The 17,649-nt window shown below is 46.8% G+C and overlaps 1 protein-coding gene across 2 annotated transcripts; it reads right to left on the bottom strand.

Annotated features, from left to right (window-relative positions):
• Positions 1-508: 508 nt before the first annotated feature.
• On the bottom strand, positions 509-7,853 carry SSR2 (signal sequence receptor subunit 2). 2 transcript variants are annotated; one of them, XM_033857366.2, is made up of 6 exons: positions 7,757-7,853; positions 6,989-7,143; positions 6,177-6,275; positions 4,171-4,279; positions 2,225-2,302; positions 509-1,087 (listed from the first exon to the last, which is right to left on the bottom strand). In XM_033857366.2, the coding sequence occupies exons 1-6, from the start codon at positions 7,826-7,828 to the stop codon at positions 977-979; spliced, it is 624 nt and encodes a 207-aa protein (XP_033713257.1). In that variant the 5' UTR covers positions 7,829-7,853; the 3' UTR covers positions 509-976. The 2 variants fall into 2 exon arrangements, with proteins under 2 accessions (XP_033713257.1, XP_033713259.1); XM_033857368.2 differs by having other exon boundaries at positions 7,683-7,762.
• Positions 7,854-17,649: the final 9,796 nt, after the last annotated feature.

The following is a 17,649-nucleotide window of genomic DNA, read 5'->3' as shown; positions in this document are numbered from 1 at the left end:
ACTCCACGCTTCCACTGAAGGGGACACAGGTTCAATCCCTGGTCGGGGAACCGGGATCCTGCATACCCCGCAATGTGGCCAAAATAATAATAAGTTCAAGCTCAAGAAAAGCTAGCTCTTAAACGGAGGAAGGGCTAGAATCAGGCGTAAGAGATAGTTTCTCAAGAACAGTCAGTGAATAAATCACCCCTAGACGGTCTCCCGGGGCATGAGATCAACTGCAGAACACTTTTCCCCATTCTCTCCTCTACTGTGGAGAGGGGCTCACGGGCAAGGAAGGTTTAGGGGAATATATGGTGACTGATGAGAACAGAGGGAAATAAGGGATGGAAGCAAAGGTGTTCAAAAGGGAGGGTGCGGGGGGTGGGATATCTCTGTGGGAACGGAAACTACAATCCCTAGAGCAAGGAGGCAGGAATTCAGCTCACTTGCCCAGGAGCCTGGGAAGTCAGGGCCTGAGTACCAACAGCAACCTGAGCTCATCCAGGTGATGGGAAAACAGACAAGGCAGGGTGGCATTTGTTTTTATTAGAAAACCCCATTTGGTAAGAGCTTCCCTAAGCCAGCACAGAGACTGGGTAGCCTCCAAGAGTCCCATAGCTTTCATCTTATCTTCCACCCTCTTCTGAGAGGGGAGGGTGGGGGATGGGGTGGTGTCAGGCAGTCTCCGAAGTGCCCCCTCCTGGACCCCTGAGAGAGTTCACATCGCCAGCAATGTACCCCGCGGCACCTCGGTGGTGCACCACAGGGCCCCTAGGCTCAAGGCGGTTGCCAAAGGCTTTCCTGTTTGTATGGCTTCACGATGGAACCAAGGAGGCTCTCAAAGACTCCCAGGTCTGGTCCTTCGCTCTGGTTGAGAGCAGGGCAGGATCAAGGAGGTGGCCAAGGGCTAAGGGAGAAGAGATTGCATTTGAGATACCCTTTGGAGTCTGGAAAGCACCTGTATTCCTTGGGAAGGGAGGACTGGAAGCCCCACTCAGTTCTTCTTGGTTTTGGGGGTGTCATATTTCCTCTTGCTGGAATACCACAACAGCAGGGGGATGCCGATGGAAGGGAGAGTCATGACCCCGAAGGCTGCCCAGTCCAGCTGTGGAAGACAAAGGCCTTGCTTAGAAGTCTGGATTAGGGCACAGGAGGGGACCAGGAAGGAAGGGGTCCAATGAGAAAGGGAGCAGTCCAGCCCAAATTTTAAGCAGAACCTTCGCAGGAAGGTTCCTCTCTGGCTACTCTGGACACAGAATGGCTCGCTAAAGACTAATCTGTATCTTTTGAGCTATGAAACCAAAGGTCTCACCTGACCCAACCCAATCTGGAAGAGAAGCTTCTCTCTTCCAAACGATCTTTGAGGAGGGAGATGCCCAGGTCTTGCCCTAACAGTCAAGCCTCCTGCGACCTAACCCCTGCCCCCACCTCCAGCTCTCTCTTCCATTCCTCTGTCTCACACTCTGCTCTCTGGCCTCACTGAACTACCTGCCATTCCTGGATTGCACCATGCTTTTTCTCACTTCTGAGCTACTCCCTCTTCCTAGGGTGCCTCCCCTTCCTTACCTCCTCTTTAATAAGTTAAACCTCCCTCCTCCAGAAAATCCTCCCCGACTCTCAAAGACCAGGTTAGGTGTTCCTGTTGCATCTCCTCCAGAGCCTTGTGTATGATCTCCACCACAGCACTCTTCCCCCACTCACTTGCGCTGAAGCCTCTATGAGCCCATAAGATCTTTAATGAAAGGGACTGTGTCTTGCGTTGCTTTCTCAAAGCAAAGCACAGAACTGAGCATGTAATTAGGAACCTCATAATTATTCCCTGAATGAATGAATGAATGAGTCTCCTCATTCAGTACTTTAGGCAAATCTTCAAAGAATTCTCCCCTAGACTAGACTACACCAAAGTTCCCATGTAACCTTCCCGATGCTCTGCAACTCTTTTAATCTAAGCAGATATACTTTTAATCCTCGAATTAGACCCAGGACTCCAAGATGGAGCTCTACTTAAGGCTGAGCAGAGAAAAAGGGCAGTTTTTTTTGGTTCTGGCAATTGTGATCTCATTGCCAAAAATCTCTAACCGTGGTTAAATCAGGATATTTGATGGCTGTGTGTATCAGACATCAAAACACAGATATGACAAGAACCAACCAACTAAACATATCTTCTAAGGAAGCCACACGGTCCCAGAACCAAAAGCGTGTTCTACTCCCAGGGGAATGCCAAGAAGACTGTAAAGCTTACAAAATGGGGGGAGAATCTCCTATCAAACTCCCTCTGAGCCAGGATTCCTCCCTGTCCGGGTGCACTGGTAAAGCCAATCTGAAAAGCAGAAAAGAAGGGCATTAAGGCAAGTCTCCAGCTCTTTCTCATCTGGGAAAGGGCAGTTCCAACCAACCCAGTTCTAAGCAATAGATTCTTAGCTCCCAAAGGCCCAAGAAAGCAACAAGATGAGGAAAAGTTTTTGAACTAGAGAGAGCTGGATGATTCTTAGTGTGTTATAAAGATGAGTAAATTAGGAGCCAGGAGACACATGATGAGCATTTACTAAAAAAAGGTAGGACAGGTATGCAGCTGAAATTAAAGCCAAATCCTTCTATCTTAGCCTCAGACTCTGGAAAGAGTTGCTCACCACCACTGGCCCCTCTGCCCATGGCAATCATTTCCCCATTCCTCAAGTGGAAACACTCTTCTGTACCTCACAAGTTGACATGAGGTTCAAGCAAACTAATGAGAAGGATTCTGGAAAGTATAAAGCCCTACCCAAATGTACATTAGTAGCGGAGGGGCTGAGTCTGCCCCACATTCCTTTGTCTTGGAGAGGAGGCCAAGAGTTTGAAGCGCATTGCAAACAACTTTGTTCTAAAGTGGCTGCTGAGCCTTTAATTTTATGTCTTTTAACCCATCAAGGACCAGGTGGAACCAGAGTCTTAGAGGTGGTTCTAAAAGCACACATGATAGAAGATATGAAAACATAACCAAGATTATAAGAATATGGTTCCACATGGTTTATAAAAAAAAGATAACTCAGAGAGTGCACTGAATGTTTGAGACTCTTGGATTTCTTTTAGCTCTATGGTTGACTCTGTTAAGTCCCTTCCTTACTGTGCACTCACTAAGTAGCCTAAAGCCCATCTGTACTTATAAATTCATGACCCAAGCTTTTTGAGGGCTAGGACAGTACCTTAATCTGCTTGGTATTTCCTAGAGTCTAGCACCTTGCAGGGGGCTCAATAAATGTCTGCTGACCTTTACATCAATCAGTCAAGAGACTGGTTATCGCTGGGTTTCTATTCTATATGGAAAACAGAAAGAAATCTAAGACAAAGTCCCTTGCTTCAAGGAGTTTATAATTAAACTGGGAGATGGGAGTGAGGGAAAGACCTAGATACAGGAAAGAGAACTAATAAAGATGGTCAATAATTAAATGTTCAAGTGGCATAGACTATAAGAGCTCTAGAAGTTTAGATGCAGTCAGTAACTGTTTAGTGAAAGAATGAGCAGGAAAGAGCGATATGAATTGTAAAAGCAGGAGACAAAATCAAGGAGATGCAGCTCAGAGCTAGGTCTTGAGGAGGCTTTGGATAATGAAGCGGAGGAGAGAGAGTACAGAGAGTACTTCAAGCAGAGACCAAAGGCAAAGTGGAAAGAAGGAGCACTGAGAGCGGGGGAGGTGCCACAGGAAGGAGCTTGGTCTAATTAGGATGGAGGGTCTTCGAGGGTAGAGAGAGGAAGGGAGAGGCAGAACACAGTGAGAATGCTGCAGGGTACAGCGAGAAGAGGCAGGAAACTCAGCCTTGCTGCAAGAAGCAGGGGCATTCTAAGCAAGGGAAAGATACAGACACAGCGGAGACCAGGAATCATCTGATGGCAGCACAGAAGACAGATGGGAAAGACAATGATGGCAATAAACTGGGCAGCACATGACACTGTACAGATTAAAAGTGAAGCGGAAAGGAATGCTACAGTACTCCCCTCCCATTCATTTCAATTGCTTGATTCTGAGACTTTATAATTTGAAACATACTTCCTTCCTATTTGAAACATACTTCCTTCCTATGATGATATCGCAAGTTTTTGGTCCTTCTTATCTTCCTCAGAATTTAGCACCTGCTCTGGAGATTTTCTACAAGAGTTTTCAAAGGAAGGCAGAGCTGAGCCCCATCCAACTAAGGGTTTGGGTAACTCACCACAACGGGCCCATCCTCCTGGGCCAGATAAGTAATAGTTGCTGAGGTGAAGTTGAAATAACCAGCCTTGAGAGGGCGCAGGACCACTGTGTGGGAAACGTTGCTAGCACTGACGCAAGAGTTAAGGAGGGAAAAAGATGAAGCTACAGTTGTAACAAACTTTCAACTTAGGGACTAAACACACCATTCACAAAAAGAGTTGCCAACACATGTAATGATTTCACATCTGCAATATACTGCGAAAATAATAAACACAGGCTTTTTTCCTAAGCCTGAAGTATGTGGTATAATATGATGTCTTTGTAGCCAAGTCTTAAAGGGTCTATGACATACTCAGTATTGAGGTGTTTAACTTTTTTTTTTTTTTTTTTTTTTCCCCGTACGCGGGCCTCTCACTGTTGTGGCCTCTCCTGTTGTGGAGCACAGGCTCCGGACGGGATGCGCAGGCTCAGCGGCCATGGCTCACGGGCCCAGCCGCTCTGCGGCATGTGGGATCTTCCCGGACCGGGGCACGAACCTGTGTCCCCTGCATCGGCAGGCGGACTCTCAACCACTGCACCACCAGGGAAGCCCTAAATTAAACTGGTAAAGCAATATAGGTTATGGATGAAAAATTAGTCACTTAGGGTCACAGAAAATCTTTTGCTGCCTAAAACTGCAGGAAGTTCTTGAAAATATAAAACAAAACCCCCCAAAACCCAAAGAGAACACTTACCCTTGCCAGAAAATCTAAATATACTTTAAATCACAGGGAAAAAAAATAATCTAATTCAAAACACTCAGGAGGGCTTCCCTGGTGGCGCAGTGGTTGAGAGTCCGCCTGCCAATGCAGGGGACACGGGTTCGTGCCCCAGTCCGGGAAGATCCCACATGCCGCGGAGCGGCTGGGCCCGTGAGCCATGGCCGCTGAGCCTGCGCGTCCAAAGCCTGTGCTCCGCAACAGGAGAGGCCACAACAGTGAGAGGCCCGCGTACCACAAAAAACAAACAAACAAACAAAAAACACTCAGGAAATAACCAGTAGATCCGAATAAGGGATTCATTGAAGAAGAGTCTTTAAAAGGTCACCCAGGGGATTTCCCTGGTGGTCCAGTGGTAAAGAATCCACCTTACGATGCAGGGGACGCGAGTTCGATCCCTGGTCAGAGAACTAAGATCCCACGTGCCACAACTACTGAACTCGTGCGCCTCAACTAGAGCCCACGTGCCACTAACTACAGAGCCCAAGTGCCCTGGAGCCTGTGCGCTACAGCTAGAGAAGAGAAAACCCACACGCCACAACTAGAGAGAAGTCCACGCACCACAACGAAGATCCCTTGTGCCACAACTAAGACCCGACGCAGCCAAAAAAAAAAAAAGTCACCCAGGTCCTCCACCTAGCATCCCACTGAATTTCTTTTTTTTTACATTTATTTATGTATTTTATTTTTGGCTGCGTTGGGTCTTTGTTGCTGTGCGCGGCTTTCTCTATTTGCGGTGAACGGGGGCTACTCTTCCTTGCGTTGCATGGGCTTCTAACTGTGGTGGCTTCTCTTGTTGCGGAGCACAGGCTCTAGGCGTGCGGGCTTCAGTAGCTGTGGCTTGCGGGCTCTAGAGCACAAGCTCAGTAGTTGTGGCGCACGGGCTTAGCTGCTCCACGGCATGTGGGATCTTCCCAGACCAGGGCTCGAACCCGTGTCTCCTGCATTGGCAGGCGGATTCTTAACCACTGAGCCACCAGGGAAGCCCCCCACTGAATTTCTTTTAAAAGCACCTTAAACATCCTCGCCCAGCCACAAACATCTGTCTACATTCTCCCGATACAGAATGTTTTAGAACTTTATGACCTGAACTTCAGGAACCTCCTTCCTCAGGCCCACCCTAAATCATGCTCACACAATTCTCACCAGTCTCTCTTGCCCCATCTTATCCAGAGTGGCGACAAGAATGACCCTGCTGATTTGCTTCAACATTACCGCCCTCCCACCCACCACCACCAGCCTTCATCACCCAGTGTCAAGAGGATACGGAGCAATTCGGTCCCATTTGACGTTGAGCATTCCAGAGACAATGCCAAAGTCTTCTGGAGGGAAGGAATCATCAGATAATTCCACATCTAATGCAGCACTAGAAAACGGAGGAAACGAAGAAAGGTTAGCAATGGGTATAAAATTAAAGGAATCAGCAATCAAATCTGCCTGCTTGTCCTAAAAAATCAGAACTTTAAAAGACATATATGAGTCACAGTTATTTGGGTTTGTTGCACTGAAGAATCCCAGCCAAGGCCTGGATTCTGGGCACCAAAATACTCAAATATCTAGGAAAGAATGGGCCTGAATCCGTTTCTGCCCCAATTTCTTCTCACGTTGTGTGTGTGTGTGTGTGAGTGTGTGTGTGTGTGTGTGTGTGTGTGTGTGTGTGTGTGTGTGTGTAAGGAGGGGAAGAGGAGCAAGATGCATGTGGAAAAGAACATTAAAGGGAATAAAGTGAAAAAAAGACAACAAAAATGCTAATGAAAGAAAGGAAGCTGAAACTAAACCCCTGAGGTAATGAAGGATCATACATTTTCTGCCTTCTCATCTTCCTCTCCCTGTTTCACCACAATTTTTGCTTCTTCCCCACTCTGAAACTCTTCCAGCTCAAAAAGTGGAAGACGGTTTCCTGTAGCTTAGGTAAGAATGTCCTCCTCTTCCAGAAGTAGATCCAGCAGTATATTCATTCACTCATGATATCTGTTGCTGGAAATCTCCCAAAGATAAATCACTGTTGGTCCCTGTTCCCAGCTGGGAAATCTAAGAAACCTGAAAAGGACCCAACCTATAGCTCCAGGGCCTCCTTACCTTGAGCCAACATTGTAGATGTTGTACTGTAAGGTCAGGTCTCGCCCCTCCACGGCATATCTGTTCAGCAGTGATTTGGAGGCCAAAAGCCTGGCTCCTTCCTCTGCTTGAGTGACAGCAAATAGAGCCAACGCCAGGAATGCCAGCAGCCTCATCTTTGGAGAAAAAAGCAAAGTGAGCAGTCAACCCAAGCCTGTAAAACCAGCAAGAGCTTCCTGACAGCCCTTTCTTACAAAGTCTATCAAAACTCTTTTGAGCTTATCAAAGCAGCAGCCCCTTCTACAGAGCAGTCTCTAAGCCACCAGCGCCCTGGGTGCTCCCCAACTGGTGCGATCTTCTGAGAGGACTGCATGTGGCCAGACTCCTTAGGCCGCCGGATTTCGGCCGATCTCGGACCTGCAACAGCCTCTAGCTTTCCTTCACGCAGGAGTCCCCCACGGCTGCTGCCTTCCCGCTGCTCCTCCTTCTCCACCAGCTTCCCTGTGATCCCACGCCGCGCTCGCAGGGTCCTCCCCCACGCCCCTGTATCCCATCCTCCATCTTTCCCCCGGGATCCTATTCGTCCTGGCCCTCCACATCCCTTTCTGGGGCCCTCCGAGAGCTCAGTCCGCTCTGCCCCCTCCCCTCCTCTTGCCAAGACTACACGTCCTCCCGCCGGCATGCCCTCTCTCCTCCCCGCCCTCCCCGAGCTAACACTCAGCCGCTGAGTGTTGTGCGGACGTGAGACTCCCAGGCTCCCGCTGGCACCCCCAGTGCCTCGGAACTCACCGCGCGCACCCTCAAAGCCTTTCGGGGGGGGGGCGGGGGGGGGGCACCAAAACCGGAAGAGAGCGTCAGCATCGGAAATACCGGAAGTAAGCTCTGGCCGGAAACTTTGGTGATCTGCCCGATGCCTTCTGGGAGTTGTAGTTCATAGACAAGCCCCACCTTTCCCTTTGTAGTACCCGCCCGCCTCTGGGATGCAACAGCTCCTGGAACAGGCTTGTGTGTGTATCCTCCACGCTCTTCTTTCTTTCTTTCTTGTTCTTTCTTTCACGCTTTTATTATTCTGCAGTCTAGAGTGACTTTTCATGCTGGCTTGCCGTTACTGTAGATGACCAGCACCTGATTAAGTGCTTTGCGGAACTGGCAGACCCAGAGATTAGGGTCATCTATCTAAAGTGTACTGTCGAACTAGGAATTAGAGAAAAGCTATTTCTCTCGAGGCTACTCTTCGTATTCCCAGGCGAGAAATTTAGTCATCCCTTATATCCAGTAAGTCACCAAGCCCTGAACTTTCTTTAGAAGCCCTTTAAGGCCCCACAAAAGGAGATCCTTTCTTCTCCATTCCCACCGTAACCGCTTTAGTTCATACACGTTGCGGTTGCTGTTTTTCACTGCGATGGTCTCGCTTTCTTGGGACTTTCCCGGCGCATTTCAATCAGCTACCAGAAAAACTTCCCTAAACAGCATTGTGAACAGTAGACTCTATGTTCAGAGGATGGACTGTGAAGTTAGGCAGTCATGAATTCAAATCTCCCTTCGGTCACTTGCTGTTTAGGTAACCTTAAGGCAAGTGTTACTTCTTTAAAAAAAAAAAAAATATATATATATATATATATATATACACACATATATATTTATTTATTTATTTGACTGCGCTGGGTCTTAGATGCAGCAGGCGGGATCTTCATTTCGGCCTGAGGGATCTAGTTCCCTGACAGGGATGGAACCCGGGCCCCCTGCGTTGGGAGTGCAGAGTCTTAACCACTGGACCACGAGGGAAGTCCAAGTGTTACTTCTATAAACTTTGGTTTCCAAATCTGTGAAATGAGATAATTATAGTACTCTCAAAATGCTGGATGATCAAATAGGATAATGTATGTAAAACTCTTACATATTGTCTGGCACATTTGTGTGATCAATAAATGCTAACTATCAATATTGCTATTATCCTATCTCTGCATTGTAGCATTCCATCATTCAGTATGCACTTATTGGGCACCTAATTTGTGCCTAGTACTGTTCTAGGTACTGAGGATACAGTGATGAACAGGACAGATAAGGTTTCTACTTTCTGGGGGCTTAACATTCTTGTGGACTAATAAACATCACCTGTATTTGTTTTAGTATCTCCCCCCATTCACCACCTCCCAGGTTAGAGCTCTTTGAGGACAGGTGGTCTGTTTTCTATTGCTTAGTGTCATGCCTGAGCACACAGGACATACTCCAGGAATGAATCATAACAAATTCTCTACACACAACCTTCAGTCTGCTCCTACTTCCTTTGTGTGTGGCTTCCTTCAAATGCCCTGTTGCCTCTCTTTCCTATCCAAATCCAAGCCCTCCTTCAGGGCCCCGCTCTAGTCTCATCCCCGCTGGGAAGCCTTCCTTGGCTTTGCCAGACTGCATTGCTCTTTTACAGCACCACAGATTAGGAATTTCTTTTTTTTCTGATTGTTTCTGATCTGGAAACTCTACTTTCATGATTAGATGCTATTTCTCTAGTATATACTTATCCAAAGTTCCTGCAGCGATGCTGAACACACAGAGGTGCTCAAGAAACACCTGCTGATTGGAAGAATTTTCATCATCTCTGTTTACAGTCTCCCTAATGGAATCTATTCTGACTAGAGGAGAGATTTTGAGAGTCAACTGCTGGGAATTCCCTGGTGGTCCAGTGGTTAGGACTCCACGCTTCCACTGCCAAAGAGAGAGAGAGAGAGAGTCAATTGCTAAGGGAAATGTTTCTGTTGAAAGACTTCCAAAAGAATACAACTTCTTCCTGCCATCCTCAAGAGGACCCCAAACCAAGAGATTGAGTAGAACTTTGTTAGATGTGCAGAGAACTGTGTGCCAGGAACAGAGGCATGCAGAGCTAGGGTGCTTACTGTGCCCCCAGGATGGTGTCACTGGTTTTAGGCCCTATTTCCTGGTGTTTAGGACAGAGCCGAAGCTGCCCACTGACCTCTCTTTTGGGATCTGCAACAAGAGGGCCACCAAGAGAGTGTGTGACCAAGCTGAGAAGGAAGTGGCAAGCTGTTTTCTTGCAAGAAAGGTAAGCACCCAGAAATAGGGCCTTGCTGACAAATCTAGGGGCCTCAGATGGGCCTACGTTAGCTAGAAGTGGTAATGGAGTGAATGTGAACCATGCCAGTGTTCAGGAAACATCCAGAATCAAAGCTGTTACAGTAACTTTGCAACAATAATTTTTTCTCTTTTACATTCATTTGTTTTACTGTGGTAAATATACATAACATGAAATTTTTTTTTTTTTTTTTTTTTTTGCAGCACGCGGGCCTCTGTCGTGGCCTCTCCCGTTGCGGAGCACAGGCTCCGGACGCGCAGGCTCAGCCGCCATGGCTCGCGGGCCCAGCCGCTCCGCGGCATGTGGGATCTTCCCGGACCGGGGCACGAACCCGTGCCCCCTGCATCGGCAGGCGGACTCTCATCCACTGTGCCACCAGGGAAGCCCCATAACATGAAATTTACTATTTTAACCATTTAAAATGTACATTCACATTGTTGTGCAGCCCTCACTACCATCCATCACCAGAACTTTTCATCTTCCCAAACTGAAACTGCATACCCATTAAACACTAACTCCCCTTCCTCCTGTCCCCAGCCCCTGGCAATTACCATTCTACTTTCTGTCTCTGTGAATTTGACTACTCTATATACCCCATGTAAGTGGAATCATACAAAAAATCATTTTTAATTTATATAAATAATACATGCTTATATTCTCATTGTTAAAAAATCAAACAATACTGAAATAGTATAAATGTCAGGATGCAAACTTAGATGTCCAAGAAATGTTAACTTCCTTACTTTTCTACAATCAAACCCAATTTCTGCTTCCAGCCCCTTTTCCATCAGGTAGTAAGGACTTAAATCCCTGTTAATGTAGGGACTACCCAGCCATTTTCCTCCAATGGTGCCTCTAGTTTTCTAGAGGGCTCCCGATGTGCCGGAGGCATTGGGGGGAGGGGATCAGGGACTTCCGGTGCTTGGTCATCAATACTTTTCCTCTCTGGTGTCCACTGAGACATCCGGATCCTGTCTGCTCTTGGGCTGTGAGTTCACACAGAGTGCAGGTGCATCCCCCTCAGCCTTATCCCAGGCCTTCCCAGGCACAGTGTTCCTCTCTCTCCCTCTTCCTTTCCCTCCCTCTACTTTCCGTGCCTCTCTGGAGCCATAGGGAACTCAGTTGGGCTCTCTCAGGCCCTTCACCTCTTCCTTGCTATTCAGCCACTCCTCAATTCCACAAACCAGGCTGGGACCCGGGATGAGCAGAAATCCTGAAAAGTGTCCCAGACCCCCTACCTGGGCACAATATGCATTTTTGGGAGAAGGCACAAGACTCCTCTTGCTCTTGGATTCACCAACCCATTTGGGTTTTTCCTTTGCCACCCCCTCCAAATCCCAAACTATGTCAAGTCAGAGCCAGCGGAGCCTCAGAGCTCTTCTGAGGGATTTATCCACAGATAACTAAGATCCCCTCTCTCCTGTTCTCTCCTCTTTCTTTTCTTTCTCCCCAGTTTGGTTGAACTCTATCTAGATGAAATCAGTTGGGTGAGGGGATAGAAGTGATGGAAAACTGGCTCTAATGTCTCTAGTATCCTTCAACATAAATTTACTGATCATTCTCCAAAGTGCCAGACAATGTTCTGGGCCGTAGGGCAAGAGCAGTGGACAAAACAGACAAAAACTCTGCCTGTCTCTCAAAACAGACAGAATGCCATGCCTTTCTTTCTAGTGAGGCACTGTCCCATAGAACTTTCGGTGAAAATGGAAATGTTCTATAATAGCTCCACTGTCCAATATGTTAGCCGCCAGCCACATGTGGTTATTGAGCACTTGAAATGTGACTGGTCAGACTGAAGAACTAAAATTTTTAGCTTTATTTCATTTTAACTAATTTCAAGTTAAGTTTGAATAGCCGCACGTGGTTAGTGGATTGGATAGCACAGCTCTTATATATCCTGACACCTCTCTGGCCTTTGGCTTTGAATTCCAAAAGGCCAGGGTTTTGATACTCAGCAAACCTTTTCTCTGCTTTCTTCTGAAACAACACTTCTCCCCATCACTGGGAGAACTCACGGTCTGAGGTACAGCATATTGGACAGCTCCCAGCGAGTCCCCAGGAAATGCCCACATCTCGACTGATTCCACTGACTGCCTGAACCCAGGGAAGACACCTTCCCTGTGGTAGATGCTTCTGGGTGTACAAAGCACAGAGTGCTCCCCTTCCTGCCCTCCCCCTTACTCCCAGTCTTCCAACTCATTAAGGGGGAAGGAAGCTGCACCTCCTTTGGAGGGCTAAAGAGAGCCAATAGGAGAGTGTGGTACGAAGGACTCCTGTGTCTCCCTTAGCCCCTTCACCTTTTTGTCCTGCCAACCACACCCTCATCTCTAGGAATGAGGAGCTATTTTAGCATAAGAGCACGTCATCCCTGTGCTCTGAGAGACGGTCTCTATGAGCAAGAGAGTGGCTTGTTGGATGGTTGGTTGGTTTGCAGATGCCACACTCTGAAGAAGACATGGCTTGATTCACTGTGAGGCCCCCAGGAAGCAGTCAGAAATAGCAATCCCCCCACGTTACCACAGAAAGAAGCAATGGAAAGAAGTAGGGCCTGGGACTTCCCTGGTGGAGCAGTGGTTAAGAATTCACCTGCCAATGCAGGGGACACGGGTTCGATCCCTGGTCCGGGAAGATCCCACATGCCGCGGAGCAACTAAGCCTGTGCGCCACAACTACTGAGCCCGTGAGCCACAACTACTGAAGCCTGCGCGCCTAGAGCCCGTGCTCCGCAGCAAGAGAAGCCACCGCAATGAGAAGCCCGCGCACCTCAAGGAAGAATAGCCCCCACTCACCGCAACTAGAGAAAGCCCGTGCGCAGCAACGAAGACCCAATGCAGCCAAAATAAATTCATTAATTAATTTAAAAAAAACTTAGGGCTTTCCTGGTGGCACAGTGGTTGAGAGTCCGCCTGCCGATGCAGGGCACACAGGTTCGTGCCCCAGTCGGGAAGATCCCACATGCCGCAGAGCGGCTGGGCCCGTGAGCCATGGCCGCTGAGCCCGCACTTCCGGAGCCTGTGCTCCGCAATGGGAGAGGCCACAACAGTGAGAGGCCCACACACCGCAAAAAAAAAAAAAAAAAAAAAAAGACAAACTTAAAAATAAAATGTCACTAAAAAAAAAAAAGACGTAGGGCCTCAGTGGAAGAACTGAAAGTAAATAAAGAAAGGAAAAAAGGGACTTCCAAATATCTGCTCCAGGCTGACTTTAGAAGGTAACATTGGGGGAAAAGTGAATCCATACATGTCCCACCTATCAGGCCAGGAGTCTATGTGTGTTAATGACCAACTACTAATGGGTCTGTTTTCTTTCAGATAATAAACTGTGCCCACCCATTCATCCTTCCAGACACCAGGGCATGACTGGCAGTATTGGCGAGCTCCTGCTCTCTGCTCCCACTCAGCTACTGCACCCACCATGCTTTCGTAAGGTGAGTTGTCACCAAGTCTGTTCCCTCGCTGGATGGTGAGCATCTAGAGGGCAGGGACACACCTTGAGTTTGTTGAGTGGCTACGCTGTAGATAGTTATTGAACAGAACTGAGTGATGGTGGGAAAAGAAAAGCAGTGCAACTGACCACGCAATAGTTAGGTTTGGCTGGAAATGGAGGAGAGGTGGGAAAAGAAGGCCAGGTTACAGAGCCGAGAACATTGTCTAGCATATGCCCCACGCGCAACTTTTTATTCTGAAAAACTTGAAACCTATAGAAACTTGAAAGATTGGCTCAATTAACACCTGTATGCCTTTCACTTAGATTTACCAGCTGCTAACCTTTTGTTCATTTACTTTATCTCTCTATATATAAACTAATATATGTGTGTACACAGACACACACACACACTACACATTCACTTATACATTTTTTGGAACCATTCAAGCGTCAGTTGCACATCATGATTCTCCATCCCTGTGTACGTCAGCATGTATCTCCCAAGAACAGGAACATTCTCTTCTATAACCCCAATAACATTGTCACACCCAGGAAGTTTGACACATAAAATACTATTTTCAGATAGAATCCATATGCAATTTTTGCCAAAATGCCCTTTAAGACTTAAAAAAAAAAATCTAGGATCCTAGGGCTTCCCTGGTGGCGCAGTGGTTGAGAGTCCACCTGCTGATGCAGGGGACACAGGTTCGTGCCCTGGTCCGGGAAGATCCCACGTGCCGCAGAGCGGCTGGGCCCGTGAGCCATGGCCGCTGAGCCTGCACTTCCGGAGCCTGTGCTCCGCAACGGGAGAGGCCACAGCAGTGAGAGGCCTGCGTACCGCAAAAAAAAAAAAAAAAAAAAAAAATCTAGGATCCTATCAATGATCATACATTGCAGCATTGCCTTTGATGAGTGCTGCCAATTCAACGAAATGAGTTTCTCCCAGAGAGAGTGTGGAGAGGAAAAAAAATGTGTGGAGGATATAGCCTTGGTTACTACCTCCCCAGACTGAGAGGACGGGAGGAGAAAGGGAAGAGAAGGCTCAGACAGAGCTCAGTCTCTTGAAACAGACACTGAAGTGTCCCTTCTAAGTCTTTGGATCCCTTGAATATCTCAGACAGACCTGGCTACCCAAAGTTGGTTATGGACTTCTGTCTGCTTCATGCCAAATTTCTCTCCAGCACATGTGGATTCCTAGGTGGATTCTGGAATCTGTATCTGCCATGTCTAGGTGCCCTTTGGGGTTTTGTCCCATTTTTTAGAATTTGGTCACAGTGTCTCTTTTTAAGCCCAGTCTTCTTATTCTGATCACTGGTGGGGGCCAGGGGAGGGAGATGAGCAGATCCAGCCTCCTCTTGCTGAAAAGTGAAGGAGAAGGAGTTACTCCTTCCAGAAAAAAATGCCAACAGTAATAGTAGTCACAGCTTACATCTACTGAGTACTTACTACATGCCACTTGTAAGAATTTATATCTCATTTAAACCTAATTAGAACCCAGTAAGCTCAATACTATTATTGTCCCCATTTTTCAGATGAAGAAACAGAGACATGAGCAAGTTAAGTAACTCTCCCAGGATCACATAAGTGGGAAGCAGAGATGCTAGAGTTTGAGCTCAGTTTGTCTGACTCAAGATCTCACACAGAGAACCGCCTCCCAGTTAGCTACCCCATTTTTATGAGTCCTCCAAGGTATCCTTTCAACATTCACATGCTGTTAAACACACATGATATGTGAACTTATTTGCTTGTTTACACACAATAAACTGTACATATTTAAAGTGTACAATTTGATGTTTTGACATATATTTATACTCATGAAACCATCACCCACAATCAAGATAATAAACATATCCATCACCCCCAAATATGAACAACCAGGATTTCTAGAACAGATAAATTGGAGGGTTATTACTTGACTTCTAAAATGAGTCTTTATTTAACCAAAGTATTTGCATTAGGATCCTTTTAAAATAATGAGCTCTCTTCTAGTGCATTCAGAATACACCTGCATATCCTTTGCTGACACTGATTTGTAACTTCTCTTTGGTAATTTTTTTTAAAATAAATTTATTTATTTATTTTTGGCTGTGTTGGGTCTTCGTTGCTGCGCATGGGCTTTCTCTAGTTGTGGCGAGCGGGGGCTACTCTTCGTCGTGGTGCCCGGGCTTCTCATTGCAGTGGCTTCTCTTGTTGTGGAGCACGGGCTCTAGGCATGCGGGGGCTTCAGTAGTTGTGGCACGTGGGCTTCAGTAGTTGTGGCACATGGGCTCAGTAGTTGTGACTCGCGGGCTCTAGAGTGCAGGCTCAGTAGTTGCGCACGGGCTTAGTTGCTCCGCGGCATATGGGATCTTCCCAGACTAGGGCTCGAACCCGTGTCCCCTGCTTTGGCAGGCGGATTCTTAACCACTGCGCCACCAGGGAAGCCTGAGAAAGAGTCTTGATGTAACTCATGAGGGAGGCTTCAAGGCCTAATCTTCCAGGTTTCAACTCCAGATTTGTCTCGTTTCCTTCTTCGTAACCCTTAGCTCTGTACAGCAAAGCTTTTGAGCTTGTAGCAAACAAAAAGACTGGAACGAAAACTGCCCAGAGGGAACTTAGAAGTCATTTTTAAGATCGTGATCGTTCCCGGCAACAAAGTTTAAGGCTAGCTCCCCAATTTATGTTGCTATCTCACTTTTCCTTCCTCAGCTTGAGCAAAGGAGAAGAGGAACCCTTACCCTCCAGAGCCTCCCCAAGCCCACCCCCCTTGCCCACATACACACTAATCATTCAGAAGGAATCTTAGAAATCAGGAAACCTGTCTTAGGGCAGGTTGCCTAGAAGCTGAGCCTGAGATGGAGGTTCTTGTGTGAGGATTTTATTGAGAGAATGCTCTCAGGAGAAGGAAAGGGAGTGAGGGAAGCAGGATAGGGCAGGGGAAGAAAGCTAAGCAGGGTTGTTAACAGTTAAGTCTGCCTCTGCCTGATCCCAAGGAACTCTGAAGCCTGAGTTACATCACAAAATTGGTTGCACTTTTGAGGCAAGAGGTTGGCCTTTTGTAAGCCCATATCAGTCAATTACTGCGGGCTGCCCTAGGTTCTCCAGTGAAGCAGCCTCCCTATTGAATGAGGGCAATTCTCCGGTGAAGGGGCTGTTTAGCTGTTAGCAATCAACCCCACCGTAGCTGGGAATGGGTGTGTGGCCCCATAAAGGGAATCTGGGCAGGGCAACTCTATAATTCATTGAGATTCATGTATTTCCTAGTATATATTTAATTTTTGTAAATGTCTCAGATGTGCTTGAAAAGTGTATTCCAGTAAAGTGCATAAAAGTTAACATAAAAATGGGGGAGAAAGGACGGCTCTTCCTTGCAGAAGAACTGCAACAAACACATGTAGAAGAAATGCAGGAGATAGAAAACCACTATTAAAACACCAGAGTCATAATTGTTGGGGCAAGACCCGACCATGGAGGGTGAAATTAGTGGGTGAAAATCTGAGGAGAAACAGGATACTTGCACAGTCTCAAAGTATCTCCTTCAAGATATTTATTAATTACATAGGTAAAAATAATAACTTTACAGGGGGAAACCCAGCAGACCCCATACCCTTTTAACTAAGTTATCAAGGTTAACATTACCATTAATAAGACACAGTGATATTGTATATCCCTGATATGTTGTGCTGAGAAGGCACTCATGTCAAAATGCATAACCTCCCTTTAAGCATAAGAAATATCAGACAAACCCAAATTGAGGGATATTGTACAAAATGATTGACCAGTACTCTTCAAAATTGCCAAGGCTTGAACAGACTTGTGGTTGCCGTGGTGGTGGGGGCGGGGGGGCGTGGTGGTGAGGGAGGGATGGAGTGGGAGTTTGGGGTTAGCAGATGCAAACTATTATATATAGAATGGATAAACAACAAGATCCTACTGTATAGCACAGGGAACTCTATTCAATATCCTGTGATAAACCATAATGGAAAAGAGTATGAAAAAGAATATATATATGTATAACTGAATCACTCTGCTGTACAGCAGAAACTAACGCAACATTGTAAATCAACCGTACTTCAATCAAATAAATTTTAATTAATTAATTAAAAATAAAAACATTCACCAAGGGGGACTTCCCTGGTGGTGCAGTGGTTAAGAATCCGCTTGCCAATGCAGGGGACACGTGTTCGAT

The sequence above is a fragment of the Tursiops truncatus genome, chromosome 1, assembly GCF_011762595.2.
Source record: "Tursiops truncatus isolate mTurTru1 chromosome 1, mTurTru1.mat.Y, whole genome shotgun sequence".
Classification (NCBI taxonomy): domain Eukaryota; kingdom Metazoa; phylum Chordata; class Mammalia; order Artiodactyla; family Delphinidae; genus Tursiops; species Tursiops truncatus.
This window is presented reverse-complemented; position numbering and strand designations above follow the sequence as displayed.